Source organism: Choristoneura fumiferana, chromosome 26 (genome assembly GCF_025370935.1).
Source record: "Choristoneura fumiferana chromosome 26, NRCan_CFum_1, whole genome shotgun sequence".
Taxonomy (NCBI): Eukaryota; Metazoa; Arthropoda; class Insecta; order Lepidoptera; family Tortricidae; genus Choristoneura; species Choristoneura fumiferana.
In genome coordinates, this window is record NC_133497.1 from 11,214,101 (window position 1) to 11,240,554 (window position 26,454).

The 26,454-nt window shown below is 39.8% G+C and overlaps 3 protein-coding genes and 1 long non-coding RNA gene across 4 annotated transcripts in view; 2 read left to right on the forward strand and 2 right to left on the reverse strand.

The window, feature by feature from the left end:
• LOC141442571 (uncharacterized) overlaps window positions 1–4,683 on the reverse strand; it is a 10,121-nt gene extending 5,438 nt beyond the window's left edge. The window contains exons 1-2 of the mRNA XM_074107586.1: window positions 4,237–4,683; window positions 3,513–3,815 (exon numbers count right to left, since the gene is read on the reverse strand). Of these exons, the coding sequence (XP_073963687.1) occupies window positions 3,513–3,815; window positions 4,237–4,474 (541 nt within the window). The 5' untranslated portion in view covers window positions 4,475–4,683. The remainder of the gene's footprint in view (window positions 1–3,512; window positions 3,816–4,236) is intronic.
• The window catches only part of LOC141442568 (uncharacterized), a 163,254-nt gene that overhangs the window by 116,934 nt on the left and 19,866 nt on the right, over window positions 1–26,454 (forward strand). The window lies entirely within an intron of this gene.
• On the reverse strand, window positions 545–26,143 carry LOC141442566 (uncharacterized). Its single transcript, XM_074107580.1, has 3 exons — window positions 25,666–26,143; window positions 24,941–25,243; window positions 545–2,759 (listed from the first exon to the last, which is right to left on the reverse strand). The coding sequence occupies exons 1-3, from the start codon at window positions 25,901–25,903 to the stop codon at window positions 1,471–1,473; spliced, it is 1,830 nt and encodes a 609-aa protein (XP_073963681.1). The 5' UTR covers window positions 25,904–26,143; the 3' UTR covers window positions 545–1,470.
• LOC141442576 (uncharacterized) lies at window positions 13,824–15,792 on the forward strand. The gene is made up of 2 exons (XR_012452945.1): window positions 13,824–14,398; window positions 14,925–15,792. It is a non-coding gene; the product is annotated as an uncharacterized lncRNA (long non-coding RNA).

Here is a 26,454-nt window from a genome sequence, read left to right on the forward strand (position 1 = left end):
ACCAATACAAACGCTTCATCTTCCTAGCCTCACTCTGAACGGTGAGCGCTGCCGCGTGAGCGTAGCGAGTGTTTCATCGCGCGTGCACTGTAGTAAAATATATGTGACGTACAGACTGATACACGTAGATGATAAAACTATAGCCCACTTTCTATTAAAACAGCTGGGGTGTCATCACCCCGCGGCAACGGAGGTAACGGATGGAGCGGACCGGAATAAAACAGCGAGCACTTCCACTAAAGCTTGAAACCCACTGACAGCGGCTGCGGAGCGGAGCGGAGGCCGTGCCGGTTGTAATATAAGAGCTAACATAAAAGGGTCCGCATAGAATACCACGCCACGCTTATTTCTCGCGCGGACTCTGCTCGCCTCTGCAAACACTCTCGTGACTCTTCGAACTCGTTCAGTCCGCTCCGCTCACTCACATTCAGTGGACGAACGTCTGCATAGCATTTTAAATTTTATAATTTTGGCTACAGGACCTCATAAATGCATCTTGGGAATGCGATTAAATTAAAGGGCAGTTAAAAGAAGATTTGTATACAAAAAACATTTATTTATTGTCAAAAATACATTAAGAATGGGATTGAAAATTCAGACTAATGCATCATAAAAACGAAATTCCTACGACATTTAAATTAATCCCATGTAGTAAAATTGTTAAAAATATCGTAATGCAGCAAAATGTCTCGCGACGCAAATTGACCAAGAAGCGAAATGTCCGACGTCCTATTAACACAATATGCATAACGCTGAACATCAGAATAGCAATTAAATCGTGCAGCATAATGTCCAAACTACATCTTGTGAAAAACGCTGTCCAAAAAAGCAAAGAATCTTAGTGAAATAGTTCAGTTTTTATGGGCGATATGAAGTAGGTAATTTACAATTTGGACGATTTAAAACAACTTTGGGCATTTTACATAATTAGACTTGTTGCTATCTGGCCGTGCTCCTTTCACTATTAAGACATCGCAACACCATGGACGGTTAACACAATGGGGCACGTGTATTTCAGACCATTTGAAATCGTGGGTATTTTGACTCATAGACGATTCGGTACCGAGCCATTCAAACAGGCACACTCGACGCCCTCTCCCGCAGCGACCTAGCCGCATTCACATTTGTCTGTCGTGTTGTGTTAGGATGCTCTCGGTCTCTCTTTCTCTCTATATATTTGATGCGACACAACACATGCCGTCACAACACATCGCATCAGATAAATGTGAACATCATCCCAGCATCATCCCAGCCTATATACGCCCCACTGCTGGGCACAGGCCTCCTCTCAGAACATGAGGGCAAGAGGGGATAAATGTGAACGCAACCATATAAAATGTACGAAAGCGATACCGTTCTGATGCGTCACGACACAACACGACAGTTAAATGTAAACGCGGCTCTTGATGGCAAGCGTGGCCGCGCAGCCCCCCTCCCCGATCAAGCAACAGCCTTCTCTCTTGCGTGAGCTCATCTATAAGTAGCCTCGCCTGTGTGTATTCGTATATGCTTAGCCAAACGATCCCTGCGAGAAAACCGCGACTCACAAACGTCGCAAGAGAAAGGTTTCTCGCCTGTGTGAGTTCGTTTATGCACATCCAAATTACTTCTTTGAGAAAACCGTGACTTACAAACGTCGCAAGAAAAAGGTTTCTCGCCTGTGTGAGTTCGTTTATGCTTATCCAAAGTAATTTTTCGAGTAAACCGCAACTCACAAACGTCGCAAGAAAAAGGTTTCTCGCCTGTGTGAGTTTGTCTATGCCTAGCCAAACAACTTTTTCGAGAAAACCGCGACTTACAAACTTCGCAAGAAAAAGGTTTCTCGCCTGTGTGAGTTCGTTTATGTGAATACAAAGTACCTCTTTGCGTAAACCGCAACTTGCAAATGTCACAAGAAAAAGGTTTCTCGCCTGTGTGAGTTCGTTTATGCGCATCCAAAGTACTTTTATCAGAAAATCGCGACTTACAAACTTCGCAAGAAAAAGGTTTCTCGCCTGTTTGAGTTTGTCTATGCCTAGCCAAACTACTTTTTCGAGAAAACCGCGACTTACAAACGTCGCAAGAAAAAGGTTTCTCGCCTGTGTGAGTTTGTTTATGCCTAGCCAAATTACTTTTATGAGAAAATCGCGACTTACAAACTTCGCAAGAAAAAGGTTTCTCGCCCATATGAGTTCGTCTATGCCTAGCCAAATTACTTCTGTAAGAAAACAGCGACTTATAAACGTCACAAGAAAAAGGTTTCTCGCCTGTGTGAGTTCGTTTATGCGCATCCAAATTACTTTTTAGAGCAAACCGCGACTTACAAATGTCACAAGAAAATGGTTTCTCGTCTGTGTGAGAAAACACAACAGATTGATTCCGATAGTGTGATTTGGAAATATTGTCAGAGCAAGTTGTTTCTTGTGTGAAAATCCTCGCATCATCGGACGAATATCGTGACAATGTTTCACTTCCTGTTTCTAAATGATGCGTAGCTAACTCTGCACAGATATTAGATTCTTCTACTGAATGTGTGCAATTATGATTTTTTAGACTTGATTTACAGTCAAAGATTACGAGACAAGTGTTGCATGTGGGCAAGTCTTCTATGAGGATGCGCTCGAGCCTCACAGAGCAGCTCCTAAGCTGGAACTGTTGGTCGTGGCTCATGTTGCAGCGAGGTCCCTCCCCGGGGCGGGTGTGGGTGCACTCGGGCGCGGCCCCGGCTCCGCCCGCTGGCTGCAGCTGGCACGGGTCCACCTCAGTCCTGTTCAATGTATCTGCAAGATAATATATTTGGGAGATTAATTGATGGGTCAAACACAAAGACAAAAATCCAACAGAACATACAGAGCATGATATTCAGAGGAAAAAAACATTTTGTAAAATGGGCGGTTATTGGACGATTTAACTGTCTTATTTTTCTCGTAATTCTTCTGCAAAAATTTTAAAAAACATGACCAGAAAAATGAGGCGGTTCAAACGCCCGAATAATCGTCCCACGATCCAATGATTCCAGTGAAAGTTATCAATATGCAAGTGACCTGCGTATCCTTTAATAATCATGTCTGTCTCCAGTCTCCTGATACTATATGCAGCATACAGACAGATGTATCATAATTTACCTAATTTATTTTTAATTACATCAGGAAATGGATTATGGTGTTAGGTAGGTCAGGTATAGATCTGTTCACTCACAAAGGCGCGCCCCTCCTCAGCTTATTATCAATGTGCACAAGTAAACCTTCTACTTATACGTATAGTTGTCTTAGTCTGCGTGACTGAGGACACGTTCGAGCTACGCTTATATAGACTTGTTGTACGGATTTGTTTACAATTACGATTATAAAATGTGGAGAAGCAGGCCTTCGTGAGTGAACAGATCCATACTTTGTGCATGTCCAAATGAATGAACTATGAAAGAAAGAAAGAAAAATGACTATGGTAATGTATCTTTTTCTTTTGTTTCGTTTTTCTTTGCATGTTTTTTTTTAGGAGAAGCATTGCTTAGTGTAGTTCATAGTGAGCCAAACCTTGTTTGTGACACGCAAGTGGGGTTGGCAAGTTGTAGGAACGTGTCTGGCCCTGCTCTCTGCTGCGCCACAGGGCACTGGCACTGGGGTCAGCTTGCATGCTGCTGCAAGGCTTGCCTCTGTGCAGGTCTCCTACTGGAAGTCGCTCCAGTCGAACAAAACAGCTTGTCAGCCTGTACTGCTGCTCGGGGCTCCTGTTGCAGCGAGGTCCCTCTCCAAGGCAGGTGTGGGTGCAGTCGGGTGTGTCGTCGGCGCCGCCTTCTGGCTTCAGACTGCATGGACCCTCCAGTCTATAGAAAGCATCTGTAAAAAATATTTTATTTATAGCTACATGTTAAATTTTATTAGAAGGGTTCCTATTATTTTTTACTCTCTTTACAGGTTATAACTTGTGTATGTTTGTATGGAATCAATTTAGTGAAAAAAAATAGAGAAATAAATTACAATATCCAAATGTTATTTAACAAATGACACCCTTATTAAAGGATACAGACACATGTAGATCTATGCATGTGTGCGGAAATCTCAGTTAATTGTCTTATGAAGCACCTGGGAGAGAACACCCCGGAGCGTCACTCTCCACCTCATCATAGAGAATTCTTATACTGTTGTGTTGCATTACTTGCAAAGTCAGGTACTCCTGCTTGAATTTAAACTGCTTTTATTTTTTATAATTACACATTTTTTACTTTCATTCCACTAAGTAGCTAGTCACAAAGCTTACTTTGCATTGAAAATGCGACGTCCTGCTGCTGCACCGTTTCAGGTCCAATGACTACTTCGTCCTTGACCTCGTGTCCGAAGTACAAGCCTTCTGCCACGGCCGCCTCGCTCACGCCGCACTCGCCCCCCTCGGGCTCCTCCTTCACCGCCACAGGCTCGCACTCCGCAGTCGCGCTGTATGTCCACCGCGCCGACTGTTCCGCGTCGGAAGCACGACGGCGGCAGGCGGCTGACTCCATGACCACGACACGGACTAACCAGGCTGCTCTGTGCTGGTTTAGCCAAAATATATTTTAACAAGCTCAAGAATCACAGCGTCTGCAATAACACTGTTTACCAACTCTACAATACAAGTGCGTGGTGGCAAGATTATGTTATATTCGTTGAATTCGTTCCGGCAAAACAATGCAAGCATTTTATCCTCAGTCAGATATAATCACGATATAATATTGACATATGAACGAATGGTGACATAGTGTTTTCCATTCCACGCCATAAACGTTTGAGGCCAATAATGTATAAAAAAATATATACTTGAATCCCGAAAGAAAAAAAAAAAATAACGAATACTTTCTTATAAAAAACAAAATTCACATAAATATATATTATTTTGTTTTAAAAGAAAAAAGAGAGATTTTATTCTCACCAACTTTCATGGCGTAAAACGGAACTCTGTTTCAATAGAGCTTGACTTTGCTTATCGACCGAATCGATTCCACAATCTTGTCAAATCGTTTGACTCGCATTTAGACTTTGCTATTAGTACGAGAGCAAAGGTCCTTAAATGCATATTTGTATCGAGTGTTTCGAATTGTTTGATGTTTTGAACAGTTACTTTGTAATTCAATTTTGTTATTACGGTTTTTGTTAAATTTTTTAAAAGTTTTTAGTTTTTATAAAGTGCCAAAGATGACCGCATGGTTTGTGAGATCCGATAGACAAGCAAAAACACTTGGTACGCGAATGAAGCCGCAGGCAAAAATAAGTTAAGAATATAAACTTTCACTAATAAAATCGATTACATACTAGCATATTCAATCGAGAGTCACAGTAAATCGATTCGAATTTACATTGCCACACCCCTTTAATTGCTTAATGACAAATCCGAAAAATACTATAAAAAGACTATAATTAAAAGCTCGTCACAGTTGTCACTTTGACAACTAAACTAACTTTTTGTAATTAGTAGAGGAGCGGCCACATGCAATCGCTCGTCACTCGATTGAAGCGATAAACCTGGTCACGTGACCCCATTTCGAAGTTGATTTGAATTTCCCGCGACTCAAAAAAGTAGCGTCTAGTGACAGATTACTAATATGAGAACACCCCGGAGCGTCACTCTCCACCTCATCATAGAGAATTCTTATACTGTTGTGTTGCATTACTTGCAAAGTCAGGTACTCCTGCTTGAATTTAAACTGCTTTTATTTTTATAATTACGTTACGTTACGTTGTTGTTAAAATATATTTTGGCTGAACCAGCTTAGAGCAGCCTGGTTAGTCCGTGTCGTGGTCATGGAGTCAGCCGCCTGCCGCAGCGACGAGATGGCTTCTTGCAGGAATGATCTTGGCCTTAGAAGCTAATTTCTTAATCTCATTTAGTAGCATTCGTGGCAGTGGTACAAATAAAATAAATCGGAGTGAGATTGGATTGGAGAGAGACTGGATCCACTCGAAGGCTCAAATTATAGATTATAGATCTAAAGGGAGCGGCCACATGCAGTCGCTCGACGCTCGTTTCCAGCGATAAATCTGCAGGGCTACTACGTAACTCGAAGTTCGTGTCGTGCGATCCCTCTCGCTCTCGTATTAGATAGAGTAGGTGTCAGAGGGACCGCACGACACGAACTTCGAGTTACGTAGTAGCCCTGCTGGTCACGGGCCCCATTTTGAATTTGATTCTGATTTTCCCGTGACTCAAAAAAGTAGCTTCAAGTCGCCGCGTCGAGCAGCAGCGACAAGATGGCTTCTTGCAGGAATGATCTCGGTCTTTGAAGCTGATTTCTAAATCTCATTTATTAGCAGTCGTGGCAGTGGTACTAATAATAAAAATTGATATGAATGATAATAAAAGTAAGATCGGTTTTTTGGAATCTTTTTGTATTTTTTATTTAAATTCCAAATTTTTACTTTACGGTCATCCCGTAAAACCTAAATTGAAAATACAAACTGAAATATAGATGCACAGAAAAACCAGAAAAATAAGACCAGCACTGGGAATCGAACCCAGGTCCTCGGTATTCCGTACCGCGTGCTATACCGCTACACCACTGCTGGTCAACGGTACAGACACGAATTTCCCCTATGCACCACATATCTCAGCATGTTTGTTTCCTATTTAGCCACTTAAGCAGTGACGCTAGCGACATCCATACCGTAGCCCTCATCGAGAAACTTTCGGCATAGTCATACTTGTTAAGGCCATTTTTTGGCCGGATGCTGCACTTCGTGAAGAAAGCAAGCCGCTTTGCACAGTGATAGTACAGACTAAACTGAGTGATTTGACTCGCAGCAGCGGAAGTTTCACCCCTTAGGAACAGAGATGGCGCCACTTCTTTAAAAAATATTTCAAAAAATTCTACAAGCTAAAGTAATAAACCGATTTCAATGTTTAATATCTCAAATGAGAGCCTATTATATACGTTACTTATAAAAAAATACAAAAAAATATTTACAAAAAACTTTTGTCAAAAAACGTCATCTAAAGTTTTTTTTTCTTACCTGATTTGTAGTTTTTACTTGATTGCTTAAAAAAACTGTATGCAACATGAATGGTTTAATGCATTTACATATTACTGAGTACATAACAAGTATTTTAAAAAAAATCCGACACCGATACCTATCATATTTAACGAAATATGACAGTTTAAATGTGAGCACAAATTTCTTTAAAAAATATTTCAAAAAATTCTACGAGCTAAAGTCATAGACCGATTTCAATGTTTAATATCTCAAATTAAAGCTCATAACATTCATTATTTACAAAAAAATATAAAAAAAATATTTACTGAAAACTTTTGGCAAAAAACACCATCTCAAGTTTTTTTTTCTTACCTGATTGGTAGTTTTTATTTGATTGCTTAAAAAAACTGTATGCAACATGAATGGTTTAATGCATATCCATGTTACTGAGTACATAATAAGTATTTAAAAAAAAAATTGACACCGATACCTATCATATTTCACGAAATATGAAAGTTTAAATGTGAGCACAAATGTCTTTAAAAAAATTCAATAAATTCTACAAGCTAAACTAATAAACCGATTTAAATGTTTAATATCCCAAATCAAAGCTCATAAAATTCATTATGTAGAAAAAAATATTAAAAAAATATTTACTGAAATTTTTTGGCAAAAAACGCCATCTTAAGTTTTTATTTCTTACCTGATTGGTAGTTTTTACTTGATTGCTTAATAACATTGTATGTTGTATGCAACATGAATGGTTTAATGCATACTTATATATATTTCTGAGTAAATAACAAGTATTATAAAAAAAAACCTACACCGATACCCTTCATACTTCACGAAATATTTAAGTTTAATTGTGCACGCTTTTCTTACAAATAAATTTCAACGAAATCTTCAAGTGAAACTAGTACTCTGATTATAATGTTTAATGTTAAATGAAAAGAAGAACGAAATTACCTATTATTAAAAAAAAAATTTTTTCCTGGTGTTACGAAAAAACATAATTACTTTAAAATTAGTAATTATTAAGACAATAAATAAAAACTATACCGTTTCCGGCATAGTTGATTCTGAGATGTAATATATATTGCTTAGTAGTTGGCGAATTTATTTAAAAATTAGCTTTTTGTGTGATAGGTAGGGCTACAGCTTATAGATATGTCACATTTGAAATAAAAGACTATGAACATCAATGTTCATCAAATCATCATCATCATCATCATCATCAGCCCGAAGACGTCCACTGCTGGACAAAGGCCTCCCCCTTAGAACGCCACAATGAACGACAACTTGCCACTTGCATCCACCGGTTTCCCGCCACTCTCACGATGTCGTCAGTCCACCTGGTGGGAGGCCTGCCAACGCTTCGTCTTCCGGTTCGTGGTCGCCACTCGAGGACTTTTCTCCCCCAACGGTTATCTGTTCTTCGAGCGATGTGGCCTGCCCATTGCCACTTCAATTTGCATATTTTTCCAGCTATGTCAGTGACTTTAGTTCTTCGACGAATTTCCGTATTCCGGATTCTATCGCGCAAAGAAACTCCAAGCATAGCTCTCTCCATAGCTCGTTGCGTGACTTTGAGCCTCTCTAAGAGGCCAACAGTTAAGGACCACGTCTCAGCGCCATAAGTCATCACTGGCAACACACACTGGTCGAAGACTCTAGTCTTCAGGCACTGCGGAATATTGGACGAGAAGACATCACGAAGTTTCCCGAACGCTGCCCATCCGAGTTGGATTCTTCGGGCGACCTCTTTGTCGAAGTTGGACCTACCCAACTGGACAACTTGTCCAAGGTAAACATAGTGGTCAACAACTTCGAGTACATCGCTCCCAACGATAACCGGCACGGGTGTGACATGGACATTTGACATGATTTTAGTCTTGTCCATGTTCATCTTAAGACCCACCTGTTGGGAGACGATACTGAGGTCACTGAGCATAGTATTGAGCTCCTCCAGCGACTCCGCCATTATGACTATATCATCGGCAAAACGAAGATGGGTGATGTACTCGCCGTTGATATTGATGCCGAACCTGTTCCAGTCCAAGAGCTTGAAAACGTCCTCCAACGCATTTGTGAACAGTTTCGGAGAAATAACGTCTCCCTGTCTCACACCTCGCTGCAGTTGGATTGGTTTTGTACTCTCGTCCTGCAACCGGATCGACATAGTGGCGCTGCTGTACAAACTCTTTAACACCTCGATGTATCTATAGTCAATATGGCATCGCTGAAGGGACTGCAGTACAGCCCAGGTCTCGATTGAATCGAAGGCTTTTTCATAGTCCACAAACGCTAAACATAGTGGCCGATTATACTCCTCGGTCTTCTGTATAATCTGGCGGAGCGTGTGAATGTGGTCTATGGTGCTAAAGCCTTTACGGAATCCAGCTTGTTCGGGAGGCTGGAAATCATCAAATCTTCGCTCGAGACGATTCGTAATGACCCTCGAAAACAACTTGTATACATGACTAAGGAGTGAGATGGGTCTATAGTTCTTCAATAAGGTATTGTCGCCTTTTTTGAAGAAGAGCACCACCACACTCCTGTGCCATGCTTCCGGCGTGGTACCCTCGAGTATGACGGAATTAAATAACCTCTGGAGGACTACAAGTACCGGTTTACCACCCGCTCTCAGAAGTTCTGTCGTGATTCCGTCATCCCCCGGAGCCTTGTTGTTTTTAAGTTGTTTGAGAGCCATTCTAATCTCGTACAGGCTGATATCTGGGATGTCTTCAGTGTAATGACGGGTTAGTTTAGCTCTGGTATCTTGAGCTGCACCTACAACGGGCTTCTGTGTCGAGGCATATAACTGTTCGTAAAACCTTTCAAGCTCTCTCAACAACTCCGGTTTCGATGAGATGATACTGCCATCGTCGATCTTCAACTTAGTCATTTGGCTTTTCCCAATAGACGAATTCTTTGCAAACACTTTAGAGCCCTGGTTCCGCTCAATTGCTTCATTAATACGTGCAGTATTAAAGGCACGCACATCGTGTCGCATGGATTTTGAGATTCGCCTATTAAGTCTGCCATATTCCGACATGTCAGTTGAAGATTGCAGCCTCATCTCGTTCCGAAGTTCCATTAATTTAATGGTTTCATTGGAGAGCTTCTGAGGTCTTTTCCGGCGCGGAGTCTTGAAGAACTGGGACCCCACGGCCTGAACAGTTTCTACCAGCCCGTTGTTGATCTCGTCCGCTGTTTTGCATTCGGCTAGGCACTGGAAGCGATTATGCAATAAGAGTTGAAAGCTTTCGGGGTTCTGGATTTGGGCAGGACAAGGACGGAGCGTGGACTTCACAAGACGTCACCTTTCTAGCTTCACATTAATATTCAGTGTGGCTCTGACAATACGATGATCACTTCCGGTTTTCACCCTGTTGATCACAGACATCACTGAATATTCGCTTCTTGGTCGTCATAATGAAGTCAATCTCATTTCTGACTGAACCATCGGGGCCGATCCACGTCCACTTCCTGGATGGTCGCTTCTGGAAAAAGGAGTTCATTACGTAGAGCTCCTCCTTCTCCAAGAAGTCGACCAGCCGCTGGCCCCTTTGGTTCCGCTGCCCATAACCGTACGGCCCCACTCTCAACTCATCGCCATTCTGAGTGCCCACCTTAGCATTGAAGTCCCCCATAACAACGGTGAAATATGTCTCGAAGGAATGTATGGCTTGAGAGATTTCTTCATACATAGCCTCTACTTCATCGTCAGGGTGTGTCGAGGTTGGCGCATACACCTGGATAACCTTCAACGAATACCTATCGGTGATTCTGAGTATCAGGTATGCTACCCTGCTCGACACACTATCGACTTTTACCACGTTATTAATGAGGGACTTGCGGACGAGAAACCCGACACCACCCTGAGACTTTCGGTCTCCTTCCCGGAAGAAGAGCATGTTGCCAGACTCCAGGATTATCGTATCCTGCCCCTTTCGTCGGACTTCCGATAATCCCATGATGTCCCAACGCAAACTACTCAATTCTTCCTCCAGCTCAATGATTTTCTCATCTGTCCTCAGCGTGCGAATGTTGTGCGTGGCCAGGGCCAATGTCCGGTGGGGATGGTAGCGAGGAGTCACCCGGAGATTCTTCGCACCCCTTGCTCCTCCGTTACCTGGCCCGCTACCAAGGCCAGGGATAAAGGAGCTGCCGGGGACTAGGGGCCGCGGCTTATTTGTACCTATCATTTTTTATTTGGGGGGGGGGGGTTGCCATAATCCCCACGCTTGGCAGGCGGCTTGGGGATCGCAGTGTTTGCTGATGGTTTACGCAGAAGACGCTGCTGCCCGTCTTCTGGATTTTTCCCTTAGTCGCCTTCTACGACACCCAACGGAATGAGATGGGGGGGAGCTATTCTTGTCCGGCCACCCCCACGGACGATCGTCAAATACGACGTTCATCAAATATTTAAGTTAAAACCTATAAGTCCTCTTCGGGTTCATCGGCAGATGTAGAACTGAAAAGGAAAAGTCGTTTTGAAGTACTTGTGCTATTCCAATACTACTAAATCACAGATCTTTTAGACACGGACTGTGTTGCTGTAATTACTGTTGAATTATTTTTGTGCCTAGTTGATTACCATTAGATCTAAGATTTTGTGCCTACCTGTGGAAATCAGTGGGCAGCATACTAAATAACCCTGCATTGAATATTATATTAACTTACTTTTTATTTGTACAGCCACCTTTGCACAGCTTCTTTTGCCAACTCTCTTTTGCCTTAGTCCATCCCCAAGAAGATGGACATGGTACGGAAACTTCTGGTTTCAGAGCGTTTCTCCATATTTGGCCCGCTTGGTAAGCTTCACGCAGTGTATGTTTATAGAGAGCATGTCCATACCATGTCCATCTTCTTGGGGATGGACTAAGGCAAAAGAGAAGGACTCCAGAATTGTCGCAGTTACAGCGATTTGGTCGCAATTAAGCCTCTTGGACCATTGTGGCTGCAAATCTGGCTGCGATACCATGCGTTGTGGGTATCGTCGGGTCAGCTTGCCATGCACTGCCCAGTGTAAATCCTGCAAAGGTGGCTGTACAAATCAAAAGTAAGTTAATATAATATTCAATGCAGGGTTATTTTGTATGCTGACCACTGATTTCCACAGGTAGGCACAAAATTTTAGATCTAATGGTAATCAACTAGGCACAAATATAATTCAACAGTAATTACAGCAACACAGTCCGTGTCTAAAAGATCTGTGATTTTGTAGTATTGGAAAAGCACAAGTACTTCAAAACGACTTTTCCTTTTCAGTTCTACATCTGCCGATGAACCCGAAGAGGACTTATAGGTTTTAATTTAAATATTTGATGAACATTGATGTTCATAGTCTTTTATTTCAAATGTGACATATCTATAAGCTGTAGCCCTACCTATCACACAAAAAGCTAATTTTTAAATAAATTCGCCAACTACTAAGCAATATATATTACATCTCAGAATCAACTATGCCGGAAACGGTATAGTTTTTATTTATTGTCTTAATAATTACTAATTTTAAAGTAATTATGTTTTTTCGTAACACCAGGAAAAAAAATTTTTTTTTGATAATAGGTAATTTCGTTCTTCTTTTTATTTAACATTAAACCTTATAATCAGAGTACTAGTTTCACTTCAAGATTTCGTTGAAATTTATTTGTAAGAAAAGCGTGCACAATTAAACTTAAATATTTCGTGAAGTATGAAGGGTATCGGTGTAGGTTTTTTTTTATAATACTTGTTATTTACTCAGAAATATATATAAGTATGCATTAAACCATTCATGTTGCATACAACATACAATGTTATTAAGCAATCAAGTAAAAACTACCAATCAGGTAAGAAATAAAAGCTTAAGATGGCGTTGTTTGCCAAAAATTTTCAGTAAATATTTTTTTAATATTTTTTTCTACATAATGAATTTTATGAGCTTTGATTTGGGATATTAAACATTTAAATCGGTTTATTAGTTTAGCTTGTAGAATTTATTGAATTTTTTTAAAGACATTTGTGCTCACATTTAAACTTTCATATTTCGTGAAATATGATAGGTATCGGTGTCAATTTTTTTTTAAATACTTATTATGTACTCAGTAACATGTATATGCATTAAACCATTCATGTTGCATACAGTTTTTTTAAGCAATCAAATAAAAACTACCAATCAGGTAAGAAAAAAAAACTTGAGATGGTGTTTTTTGCCAAAAGTTTTCAGTAAATATTTTTTTTATATTTTTTTGTAAATAATGAATGTTATGAGCTTTAATTTGAGATATTAAACATTGAAATCGGTATATTACTTTAGTTTGTAGAATTTTTTGAAATATTTTTAAAGAAATTTGTGCTCACATTTAAACTGTCATATTTCGTTAAATATGATAGGTATCGGTGTCGGATTTTTTTTAAAATACTTGTTATGTACTCAGTAATATGTACATGCATTAAACCATTCATGTTGCATACAGTTTTTTTAAGTAATCAAGTAAAAACTACAAATCAGGTAAGAAAAAAAAACTTTAGATGACGTTTTTTGACAAAAGTTTTTTTATAAGTAACGTATATAATAGGCTCTAATTTGAGATATAAAACATTGAAATCGGTTTATTACTTTAGCTTGTAGAATTTTTTGAAATATTTTTTAAAGAAGTGGCGCCATCTCTGTTCCTAAGGGGTGAAACTTCCGCTGCTGCGAGTCAAATCACTCAGTTTAGTCTGTACTATCACTGTGCAAAGCGGCTTGCTTTCTTCACGAAGTGCAGCATTTTGTCTCTAACAAGTATGACTAGCATTCCATTGGAACTAACCACTAGCGTCACTGCTTAATTGGCTAAGTAAAGTTTTTCGAAGAGGTGCTAAATATATTTTTCTTCGATAGTTGACGTCTTAATAATCGAGGAACTGCAGCTCTTTTATTTTTATTTCTTCTTATGAATTAGAAATATTTTTTTAAGTGGTCGATATGACGTTTGTGAGATTGAAATGGCAGAACCGTTGAGGGCTCAGTACCTACTTAGTAGAAACAGTAAAAAAAATGACACCTGTCACTACTGTCACTGTCAAGTAGAATCTAACCTAAAACCGTTTTATTTGCTTTGCGATTTGGTGCGATCAATGTGTTTTTTGGATAATTTTTAAAGACCTCTCAGCACAAACTCAGTACTTTAAAATTTGCCGCATTTCTCCACGACCATTGCATAATAATTGGACCACGATTGGACAGTTTCGACGACTATTTTGGCTCTGCTTCTTCGACAACGCTATCTTGTATTCTCGACACTTGGCTTGACTTTTGGACCATATTTTCTATTTAAGCGGCTTCACCTTTCAATACGAAATGAGTGAATTTGTGCGAGCAGATTCAAGGAACTTGCCACACATGGCTATGAGTCTAGAATATTTTGACACCAGTGATAAGTACTTATACAATGTTGCCGAAATCAGAGGAGATAAAGCACTTGTCCGTACCGGTAAAATGGATGAACGTAAGTACAAAATTATATCAATACAGTTTCTTGTCTATTTTTTTTTAAATTACATTTTAGGGCATCAAAAGTTGAATATGTTGCCGGACCAAAGTTGTTAGAGAGCACAGAATAACAAAAACATATTACCTATATTGTGACCATTTACTTAAATATCAACTGACAATGTGATTGATGCGACAGGTGATATTGTTCTGCATTGGCTGGTATATATTATGATAGAGTAAAATTTCTGTGGTTAGTGAAACATTATATTGTAACTAGCTGTTGCCCCGCGACTCTGTCTACGAAGAATTCGCTTATTGCTTTCCCGCGAGTACTATGCATTTTTTCGGGATAAGACTGTGAGATAAAAAGTAGCCTATGTTCTTCCTCGGGATTCCAACTACCTCCATAATGAATTTTGGCTAAATCAGTTCAGCGATTGAAGCATGAAAAGTTAACAGACAGACAGACAGAGTTCCTTTCATGTTTATAATATTAAATATAAGTAAGGATTTATAATAATTTTGATCTTTTTTTTCAGGTGGATGTTAACACACGTTGGTGTTTTTATTTTGGTTGCAAGAAAAAGCCAGTGAAGGAGCATAACCTTTTTTTTCCAAGGACATGCATTTTTCCATAAAAAAGAGGCATACTGGTATCACAGAACTCCTCAATGGTTAATGAAAGAGAATAGAATAGAATTAAGATTTAGCACGGAAATGTAATTTTGAACATGACGATCTCTTAATACAGAAATGTATTTTTAGTTGACAATGCAAGTACAGTCGACAATAAGTACAGTCAGCAAATTTTTTTTCTTTAAAATATCATTTTTGGTTTTTATTTGTGTAAGCTTTTATTTTTCCTCAGAATACTTTTTGTTGACTATACTTGTCTTGCATTGTCATCTAATCTGTAATCAGTATAAGTACTGCTGTGCTAAGCTAATGGTACTTTAAATTTGTATTCTCATTTTGGTTTATAATTATAATACATACATACTCGTACATTGCAAGTCGAATAAAATTTAATTTAATTTGCAGGTGGTAGGCCTTGCACCTTGTGCAAGGTCCGCCCGGATTGCTACCACCATCTTGCTCGCTAATCCTGCCGTGAAGCAGCAGTGCTTGCACTGTTGTGTTTCGGCGTGGAGAGTAAGACAGCCGGTGAAATAACTGGCACTTGAGGTATTCCTTCTTTGGCCTCTAGGTTGGCAACGCATCTGCAATACCCAGGTGTTGCAGTTGTCTATGGGTGGTGGTGATCTCTTACCATCAGGAGATCCACTTGCTCGTTTGCCATCCAGTCGAATAAAAAAAAAAAAAAACTTGTAAAATATGTTTCTTTTCACTTATGATTCTCATCATCAAAAATAACGAAAAAATGTGCAGAATTTGTAACATTGCTTACAGAGATTTTGATCAGGTTCGATTCCCGGTCATGTATGTATTAAAGTCAGACAAAATAAAACAGTTGAATGCCATATATATCCATACTAATATTATAAATGCGAAAGTGTGTGTGTTTGTATGTTTCTCCGTCTTTCACGTCGCAAGGGAGCGACGGATCGACGTGATTTATGACATAGAGATTGTTTATGGGCCACAGAGTGATATAGGCTACTTTTTATTCCGGAAAAATAAACAGTTCCCGAGGGAACAGCGCGCGATAACCGAATTCCACGCGGGTGAAGCCGCGGGCAAAAGATAGTATATATACACATCCAGGTCAACTGGTAGAACAAACAATACCATCTAGGGTCACTGTCACAAGTACAAGTACTAAAAATACAAGTAAATCACCACAGTTTTGTTATAACTTATGATCAATGGTATGCATATTGTTTACACATATAACACACAAGTTAAACAAACAACGGTTGCTTAGGAAATGAAAAATCTTAACAGCGCGATTCAGCTTTTCCTTGAGACGAGATAGTGACATCTTTTGATGCAAAAGTAAACTAAAATCCCGGTTTAACACATAGTGACCTATAATATTTGTATTACATTTCCTTGTATTTCTTAGTAGTACTTCTAATGCCTTTATGGGGATGGCACAATATTTAATTTATTAAAAATACAACTTGTTTTTAAATTACCCTTTGCCAGGAATATTATATAAGTACATGTTCCAATAAATCGGGTCTTTTGAGACATATGTTTATGCTAAACGTTTGTATGATAATTTGTGTATTTATGAAATAAAAACAATATAATGAAGTATTGCATTTTTATTATGTTACTCTGGAAATTAACTAGAACCATCTAAAACACATGCAATAGGACAGCTTTGTATAGGTAGCATGTTCCAACAAATAGGGTCTTTTGAGTCATATGCTTATGCTAAACGTTTTTATGATAATTTGTACATTTATGAAATATAAAATATAAATTATTGCATTTTTATTATATTAAGGTCACTGTGGGCAAGACCGTCTACAAGGCAAGTCCGTCAACACGTTATAACTTTTGAATTTGAAAGCGGTTCCTGCTTTAGCGTCCAGTCTATAAAGCAGTTTGTCGCGCTTGTTCCCTCACTCTGAAACAGATGGCGCTGTGACAACGAACTTCAGAGTAATCCGCCTAAACAAGTAATTGCATGTATGGAACTCGAAATGATAGTGCGACGGTCTCTGCTAAAAAAATTGTTAAAAAATAGTTCGTGACAAGATTTTGCACCAGAAAGTAACTACATAAGTAATATAAGAACCAGTTATCTTTATTCTGTGTTTAATTTATCAGAAATTGGCTTACTTTTGTAATACGTACCATCATTTATCACAATAAAATTTCGTTAAGTTGTAAAGTCCGTCTACTATGTACAAGGCAAGTCCGTCATATGCCGGACTTCCCTTGAATCAGAAGTTACCAACTGTTTTTACGATTTTAATATTATTACGATTTCATAAGGCATTTTGATCTTGAAACTAGAACGGAAATGTGTTCCTCACCCTCAGCACTATGCTGTGGCACTATGTCACCGAAAATATAAATTAAAAATACATATCAAATAAATAAATAATCAAATAAATATTAGCCCCAAACTAAGCAAAGCTTGCACTATCAGTGCTAGGTGACCCTCTTTGATCTCAGTAAATTAAAAATTAAACTATTAAAATAAATTTTAAAATTTCAATTGATCTTTTATTTGGGAAACCTTATAAATAAGTAAGTACTTATAATATATTTTTTGCCAAAAAAGGTTTACCACCCCATTTACGTAATATATGCCGGACTTGCCTTTGAATAAGAAAAATTGTGTTTATTCCGAATCTAAACCTTATGTTAACAAGTTTAAAGTACACTTTTCATTGTCTTGTTTCATTTTTTTAAGGATTCGAATACAAACATATAAGCACCCCAGTATGGCCGATATCATTACTAGCCGGCCTTCCCTAAAACTCCCCGGGAAGCCCGTCTACTCGCCGAATTTTAGAAAATATTATTTTTTTGCTTCATTTGTGAATAAAATGATCTGTCTCTATAGCTTAACGATTATTTATGAAATTCTTCATCGTATGCAAGTATAAGTGTTAACATAGGTGAATAATTAACGCAGCTAGATCACTCCGAAGTAAAAAAAAATGAAGTATGCCGGTCTTGGCCACATTGACCTTACTCTCCAAATTAACTAAAAAACACATGCAATAAGACAGAGGTCTACATAATTTTATGTGGTTATGGTTAATAACAGAGAGGCTTCAAAAATACGGATTCTTTTAATCTTCAAATCACGCATTTCACATGTATCCTCAAGCTCGCTATGAGTTTAGATGGACAAGTGCAAGTTGCAAGCCACTTCATTCTGTAAATGATTTAGCAGAAACTCTTCCTTCAATACACTTTGAAATAAAGAATATAAACCCATTTGTGCAACATGCAATTAATTATTTTAATGTATTGCATGACTCTTACTGAGACCATGTCCTTTTTATTGTTTTGGTAAAAAAACACGATATCTCTGCTTTCTGTTATGTTTTCCTTTGCCGTGTTTGATGTTGAAGGGCTAGAGGGTTCGTATAATGATGTTGTTGATGAGCAACTTGCAGTGGAAGATGAAGTTGACTTGCTCCAGGTCGCTTGTAAAGACTAGGATGCGTAAATACGCCGAATTCGGAAAATCTCGTTTGTATTTCATAGACGAAGGTACAAGCATTGGAAAACATTTCTGTAATGCTCCATTTCTACTCGAATACTGTCGGAGTCGTCTGAATCCATTGTAGGGATACTGTGATTCGAATTTACTCGTAAGGCAGTCCTAATGTCAAGCCAAAGGTGGCCGAGAATTCAAGATAACGTTGTCTAAAACAGAGCAAAAATAGTCGTCGAAAATATCCAATCGTGGTCAAATTATCGTGCAAAGGTCGTGGAGAGATGTGGCAAATTCAAAAGCCCAGAGTTTGGGCTCAGGTCGTAAAAAAATATCCAAACAAAAAACACACTGATCGCACCAAATCGCAAAGCAAATAAAATGGTTTTAGGTTAGATTCTACTTGACAGTGACAGCAGTGACAGTTGACTTCGTTTTTTTTTTAATGTTTCTACTAAGTACTGAGCCCTCAACGGTTCTGCCATTTCAATCTCACAAACGTCATATCGACCACTTAAAAAATATTTCTAATTAATAAGAGTAAATAAAAATAAAAGAGCTGCAGTTCCTTGATTATTAAGACGTCGACTATCGAAGAAAAATATAATTAGCGCCTCTCCAAAAAACTTTACTTAGCCAATTGGCTAAATAAGAAACAAACAAGCTGAGATATGAGGTCGCTCTGTTTCGACGTGTAAGACGGACAAACATACAAACACACACACTTTCGCATTTATAATATTATTTTACTTAATTTCCGATAGTTTGGTCAATCCTCTTTAAGCTGCGTTTCCACCAGTGATGTGCGTGGAACCAATACAAACGCTTCATCTTCCTAGCCTCACTCTGAACGGTGAGCGCTGCCGCGTGAGCGTAGCGAGTGTTTCATCGCGCGTGCACTGTAGTAAAATATATGTGACGTACAGACTGATACACGTAGATGATAAAACTATAGCCCACTTTCTATTAAAACAGCTGGGGTGTCATCACCCCGCGGCAACGGAGGTAACGGATGGAGCGGACCGGAATAAAACAGCGAGCACTTCCACTAAAGCTTGAAACCCACTGACAGCGGCTGCGGAGGCCGTGCCGGTTGTAATATAAGAGCTAACATAAAAGGGTCCGCATAGAATACCACGCCACGCTTATTTCTCGCGCGGACTCTGCTCGCCTCTGCAAACACTCTCGTGACTCTTCGAACTCGTTCAGTCCGCTCCGCTCACTCACATTCAGTGGACGAACGTCTGCATAGCAATTTAAATTTTATAATTTTGGCTACAGGACCTCATAAATGCATCTTGGGAATGCGATTAAATTAAAGGGCAGTTAAAAGAAGATTTGTATACAAAAAACATTTATTTATTGTCAAAAATACATTAAGCATGGGATTGAAAATTCAGACTAATGCATCATAAAAACGAAATTCCTACGACATTTAAATTAATCCCATGTAGTAAAATCGTTAAAAATATCGTAATGCAGCAAAATGTCTCGCGACGCAAATTGACCAAGAAGCGAAATGTCCGACGTCCTATTAACACAATATGCATAACGCTGAACATCAGAATAGCAATTAAATCGTGCAGCATAATGTCCAAACTACATCTTGTGAAAAACGCTGTCCAAAAAAGCAAAGAATCTTATTGAAAGCAGTTGGCCAGAGCAGAATGACCAAAACGCTTTACCTATTAAACTTAGAGGTAGGACGCCGGCTGCGGGACCGGGGATTAGACTCTCGCTTCGAGTCGTTCTTGATGCAAAGGCTATCTATCGCCGTTCAACGCGGCAACGCGGCAAGCGTGTTGGGCACCTTTGCGCCAGGAACGATTCGAGGCGGTCTTTTTTATAATATAAAAATATTATTTAAGCTAGCTAGTAGATTTATTATTTAGTAGTATTTAGCTCTTAGGTATATGATTGTATTTTCTATAAGTTTATATTCTTAAATAAATTTTCCACCATTAAACTTAAATCTCGTGACATAATATGTTTTGGACGTTTTGGCGTCCAGTTTTTATGGGCGATATGAAGTAGGTAATTTAGATTTTGAACGATTTAAACTTTGGGCGTTTTACATAATTAGAATTCATGCTATCTGGCCGTGCTCCTTCATGGACGTTATGTGAATTGGGTGTTTCACTATTAAGACATCGCAACACCATGGACGGTTAACACAATGGGGCACGTGTATTTCAGACCATTTGAAATCGTGGGTATTTTGACTCATAGACGATTCGGTACCGAGCCATTCAAACAGGCACACTCGACGCCCTCTCCCGCAGCGACCTAGCCGCATTCACATTTGTCTGTCGTGTTGTGTTAGGATGCTCTCGGTCTCTTTCTCTCTATAGCTTTGATGCGACACAACACATGCCGTCACAACACATCGCATCAGATAAATGTGAACATCATCCCAGCATCATCCCAGCCTATATACGTCCCACTGCTGGGCACAGGCCTCCTCTCAGAACATGAGGGCAAGAGGGGATAAATGTGAACGCAACCATATAAAATGTACGAAAGCGATACCTTTCTGATGCGTCACGACACAACACGACAGTTAAATGTAAACGCGGCTCTTGATGGCAAGCGTGGCCGCGCAGCCCCCCTCCCCGCTCAAGCAACAGCCTTCTCTCGTGCGTGAGCTCATCTATGAGTAGCCTCGCCTGTGTGTATTCGTATATGCCAAGCCAAATGTTCCCTGCGAGAAAACGGCAACTTACAAACGTTACAAGAAAAAGGTTTCTCGCCTGTGTGAGTTCGTTTATGTGTAGTCAAACTACTGCTACGCGTAAACCGCGAATTACAAAGGTCACAAGAAAGAGGTTTCTCGCCCGCGTGAGTTTGTATATGAATAACTAAATAACTTTTGCGAGCAAACCGCAACTTACAAAGTCACAGGAGAAAGGTTTCTCGCCTGTGTGAGTTCGTTTATGAACATCCAAATTACTTCTTTGAGAAAACGAGTAATTAGATCGTTTCCCCAAACTCGTTAATTCCGCGTAGCAAACTTTCCATTCGTATTTTTCCCCACTCGAATTTATTTTCGTTCGCGTTTTTCCCCATTCTTAAATTTACACCAGACGTATTTAATCCATACATAATTTTTCCATTCGCATATTTTCCCACTATATTTATTTATCAATAGTTTCTTTTCTTGACGGGATTTTTAACCATTCGCATGTTTTACGACTTTTTTCTCAATAGGCAATCCATTACGCCTTATGCCGACGGAACCCCGCTTCGCGGGGCTCCTATTTCTGAGCGGTTTGCCCTTCGGGCATCTGAAGATACCTAACTAACCTAACCTACCTCTCCGTTTGTGTGGTTAAATATGCGAATGGTTAAAAATCCCGTCAAGAAAAGAAACTATTGATAAATAAATATAGTGGGAAAAATTATGTATGGATTAAATACGTCTGGTGTAAATTTAAGAATGGGGAAAAACGCGAACGAAAATAAATTCGAGTGGGGAAAAATGCGAATGGAAAGTTCGCTACGCGGAATTAACGAGTTCGGGGAAACGATCTAATCTCTCGAGAAAACCGTGACTCACAAACGTCACAAGAAAAAGGTTTCTCGCCTGTGTGAGTTCGTTTATGCGCATCCAAAGTACTTCTTAGAGAAAACCGCGACTTACAAACGTCACAAGAAAAAGGTTTATCACTTGTATGAGTTAGTATATGACTAACTAAATATCTTTTTTGAGCAAACCGCGACTCACAAACGTCGCAAGAAAAAGGTTTCTCGCCTGTGTGAGTTCGTTTATGCTTATCCAAATTACATTTATGAGAAAACCGCAACTTACAAACTTCGCAAGAAAAAGGTTTCTCGCCTTTGTGGGTTCGTCTATGCATAGTCAAATGGCTCCTTTGCGAAAACCGCAACAAACAAACGTTACAAGAAAAAGGTTTCTCGCCTGTGTGAGTTCGTTTATGTGAATCCAAAGTACTTTTATGAGAAAATCGCGACTTACAAACTTCGCAAGAAAAAGGTTTCTCGCCTGTGTGAGTTCGTCTATGCCCAGCCAAACTACTTCTTTGAGAAAACCGCGACTCACAAACGTCGCAAGAAAAAGGTTTCTCGCCTGTGTGAGTTGGTTTATACGCATTCAAAGTACTTTTACGAGAAAATCGCGACTTACAAACTTCGCAAGAAAAAGGTTTCTCGCCTGTGTGAGTTCGTCTATGCCTAGCCAAACCACTTCTATTAGAATACCGCGACTCACAAACGTCGCAAGAAAAAGGTTTCTCGCCTGTGTGAGTTCGTCTATGCACTGCTAAATTATATTTCAGAGAAAATCGCGACTTACAAACGTCACAAGAAAAAGGTTTCTCGCCTGTGTGAGTTGGTTTATGCGCATTCAAAGTACTTTTACGAGAAAATCGCGACTTACAAACTTCGCAAGAAAAAGGTTTCTCGCCTGTGTGAGTTCGTCTATGCCCAGCCAAACTACTTCTTTGAGAAAACCGCGACTCACAAACGTCGCAAGAAAAAGGTTTCTCGCCTGTGTGAGTTGGTTTATGCGCATTCAAAGTACTTTTACGAGAAAATCGCGACTTACAAACTTCGCAAGAAAAAGGTTTCTCGCCTGTGTGAGTTCGTCTATGCCTAGCCAAACCACTTCTATTAGAATACCGCGACTCACAAACGTCGCAAGAAAAAGGTTTCTCGCCTGTGTGAGTTCGTCTATGCACTGCTAAATTATATTTCAGAGAAAATCGCGACTTACAAACGTCACAAGAAAAAGGTTTCTCGCCTGTGTGAGTTCGTTTATGCGCATCCAAAGTACTGCTTTGAGAAAACCGCGACCCACAAATGTCGCAAGAAAAAGGTTTCTCGCCTGTGTGAGTTCGTTTATGCGCATCCAAATTACTTTTATAAGAAAATCGCGACTTACAAACTTCGCAAGAAAAAGGTTTCTCGCCCATGTGAGTTCGTCTATGCACAGTCAAATGGCTCCTTTGCGAAAACCGCAACATACAAACGTTACAAGAAAAAGGTTTCTCGCCTGTGTGAGTTCGTATATGCGCATCCAAAGTAATTTTTCGAGAAAACCGCGACTCACAAACGTCGCAAGAAAAAGGTTTCTCGCCTGTGTGAGTTTGTCTATGCCCAGCCAAACTACTTCTTTGAGAAAACCGCGACTCACAAACGTCGCAAGAAAAAGGTTTCTCGCCTGTGTGAGTTCGTCTATGAATAGCCAAAATACTTCTGTAAGAAAACAGCGACTTACAAACGTCACAAGAAAAAGGTTTCTCGTCTGTGTGAGAAAACACAACAGATTGATTCCGATAGTGTGATTTGGAAATATTGTCAGAGCAAGTTGTTTCTTGTGTGAAAATCCTCGCATCATCGGACGAATATCGTAACAATGTTTCACTTCCTGTTTCTAAATGATGCGTAGCTAACTCTGCACAGATATTAGATTCTTCTACTGAATGTGTGCAATTATGATTTTTTAGACTTGATTTACAGTCAAAGATTACGAGACAAGTGTTGCATGTGGGCAAGTCTTCTATGAGGATGCGCTCGAGCCTCACAGAGCAGCTCCTAAGCTGGAACTGTTGGTCGTGGCTCATGTTGCAGCGAGGTCCCTCCCCGGGGCGGGTGTGGGTGCACTCGGGCGCGGCCCCGGCACCGCCCGCTGGCTGTAGCTGGCACGGGTCCACCTCAGTCGTGTTCAGTGTATCTGCAAGATAATATATTTGGGAGATTAATTGATGGGTGAAACACAAAGCCAAAAATCCAACAGAACATACAGAGCTTGATATTCAGAGGAAAAAAACATTTTGTAAAATGGGCGGTTATTGGACGATTTAACTGTCTCAAATTGAACAAATTGCAAAAATTGCAAAAATTGAAAAAAAATTGACCAGAAAAATGAGGCGGTTCAAACGCACGAATAATCGCCCTACAATCCAATGATTCCAGTGAAAGTTATCAATATGCAAGTGACCTGCGTATCCTTTAATAATCATGTCTGTCTCCAGTCTCCTGATACTATATGCAGCATACAGACAGATCTATCATAATTTACCTGATTTATTTTTAATTACATCAGGAAATGGATTATGGTGTTAGGCAGGTCAGGTATACATCTGTTCACTCACAAAGGCACGCCCCTCCACAGCTTATTATCAATGTGCACAAGTAAACCTTCTACTTATATGTATAGTTGTCTTAGTCTGCGTGACTGACGGTAAGCTTGTGACTGAGGACACGTTCGAGCTACGCTAATATAGACTTGTTGTACGGATTTGTTTACAATTACGATTATAAAATGTGGAGAAGCAGGCCTTTGTGAGTGAACAGATCCATACTTAGTGCATGTCCAAATGAATTAACTATGAAAGAAAGAAAGAAAAATGACTATGTTAATGTATCTTTTTCTTGTTTCGTTTTTCTTTGCATGTTTTTTTTTTAGGAGAAGCATGGCTTAGTGTAGTTCATAGTGAGCCAAACCTTGTTTGTGACACGCAAGTGGGGTTGGCAAGTTGCAGGAACGTCTCTGGCCCTGCTCTCTGCTGCGCCGCAGGGCACTGGCACTGGGGTCAGCTTGCATGCTGCTGCAAGGCTTGCCTCTGTGCAGGTCTCCTACTGGAAGTCGCTCCAGTCGAACAAAACAGCTTGTCAGCCTGTACTGCTGCTCGGGGCTCCTGTTGCAGCGAGGTCCCTCTCCAAGGCAGGTGTGGGTGCAGTTGGGTGTGTCGTCGGCGCCGCCTTCTGGCCTCAGAATGCATGGACCCTCGAGTCTACAGAAAGCATCTGTAAAGAATATTTTATTTATAGCTAGGTATATGTTAAATTTTATTAGAAGGGTTCCTATTATTTTTTACTCTCTTTACAGGTTATAACTTGTGTATGTTTGTGTGTAATCTCTAATGAAAAAAAATAGAGAAATGAATTACAATATCAAAATGATATTAAACAAATGACACCCTTATTAAAGGATATAGATACATGTAGATCTATGCATGTGTGCGGAAATCTCAGTTAATTGTCTTATGAAGCACCTGGGAGAGAACACCCCAGAGCGTCACTCTCCACCTCATCATAGAGAATTCTTATACTGTTGTGTTGCATTACTTGCAAAGTCAGGTACTCCTGCTTGAATTTAAACTGCTTTTATTTTTATAATTACACATTTTTTACTTTCATTCCACTAAGTAGCTAGTCACAAAGCTTACTCTGCATTGAAAAAGCGACGTCTTGCTGCTGCACTGTTACAGGTCCAATGACTACTTCGTCCTTGACCTCGTGTCCGGCGTACAAGCCTTCTGCCACGGCCGCCTCGCTCACGCCGCACTCGCCCCCCTCGGGCTCCTCCTTCACCGCCACAGGCTCGCACTCCGCAGTCGCGCTGTATGTCCACCGCGCCGACTGTTCCGCGTCGGAAGCACGGCGGCGGCAGGCGGCTGACTCCATGACCACGACACGGACTAACCAGGCTGCTCTGTGCTGGTTTAGCCAAAATATATTTTAACAACAAGCTCAAGAATCACAGCGTCTGCAATAACACTGTTTACCAACTCTACAATACAAGTGCGTGGTGGCAAGATTATGTTATATTCGTTGAATTCGTGCCGGCAAAACAATGCACGCATATTATCCTCAGATATAATATTGACATATGAACGAATTGCGGATAGGTAGGATGGGTACGGTGACACTTGCTTTTTTTCCATTCCACGCCATAAACGTTTGAGGCCAATAGTTTATAAAAAAATATATACTTGAATCCCGGAAGAACAAAAAAAACACCAGCTTAAAAGACTTTCTAATAATAAACAAAAATCATATAAATATATATTAATTTTAATCTCGCCAACTTTCATCTCGTAAAACGGAACTCTATTTCAATAGAGCTTGACTTTGCTTATCGACCGAATCGATTCCACAATCTTGTTAAATCGTTTGACTCGCATTTAAACTTAGACTTCGCAATTAGTACGAGAGCGAAGGTCCTTAAATGCATC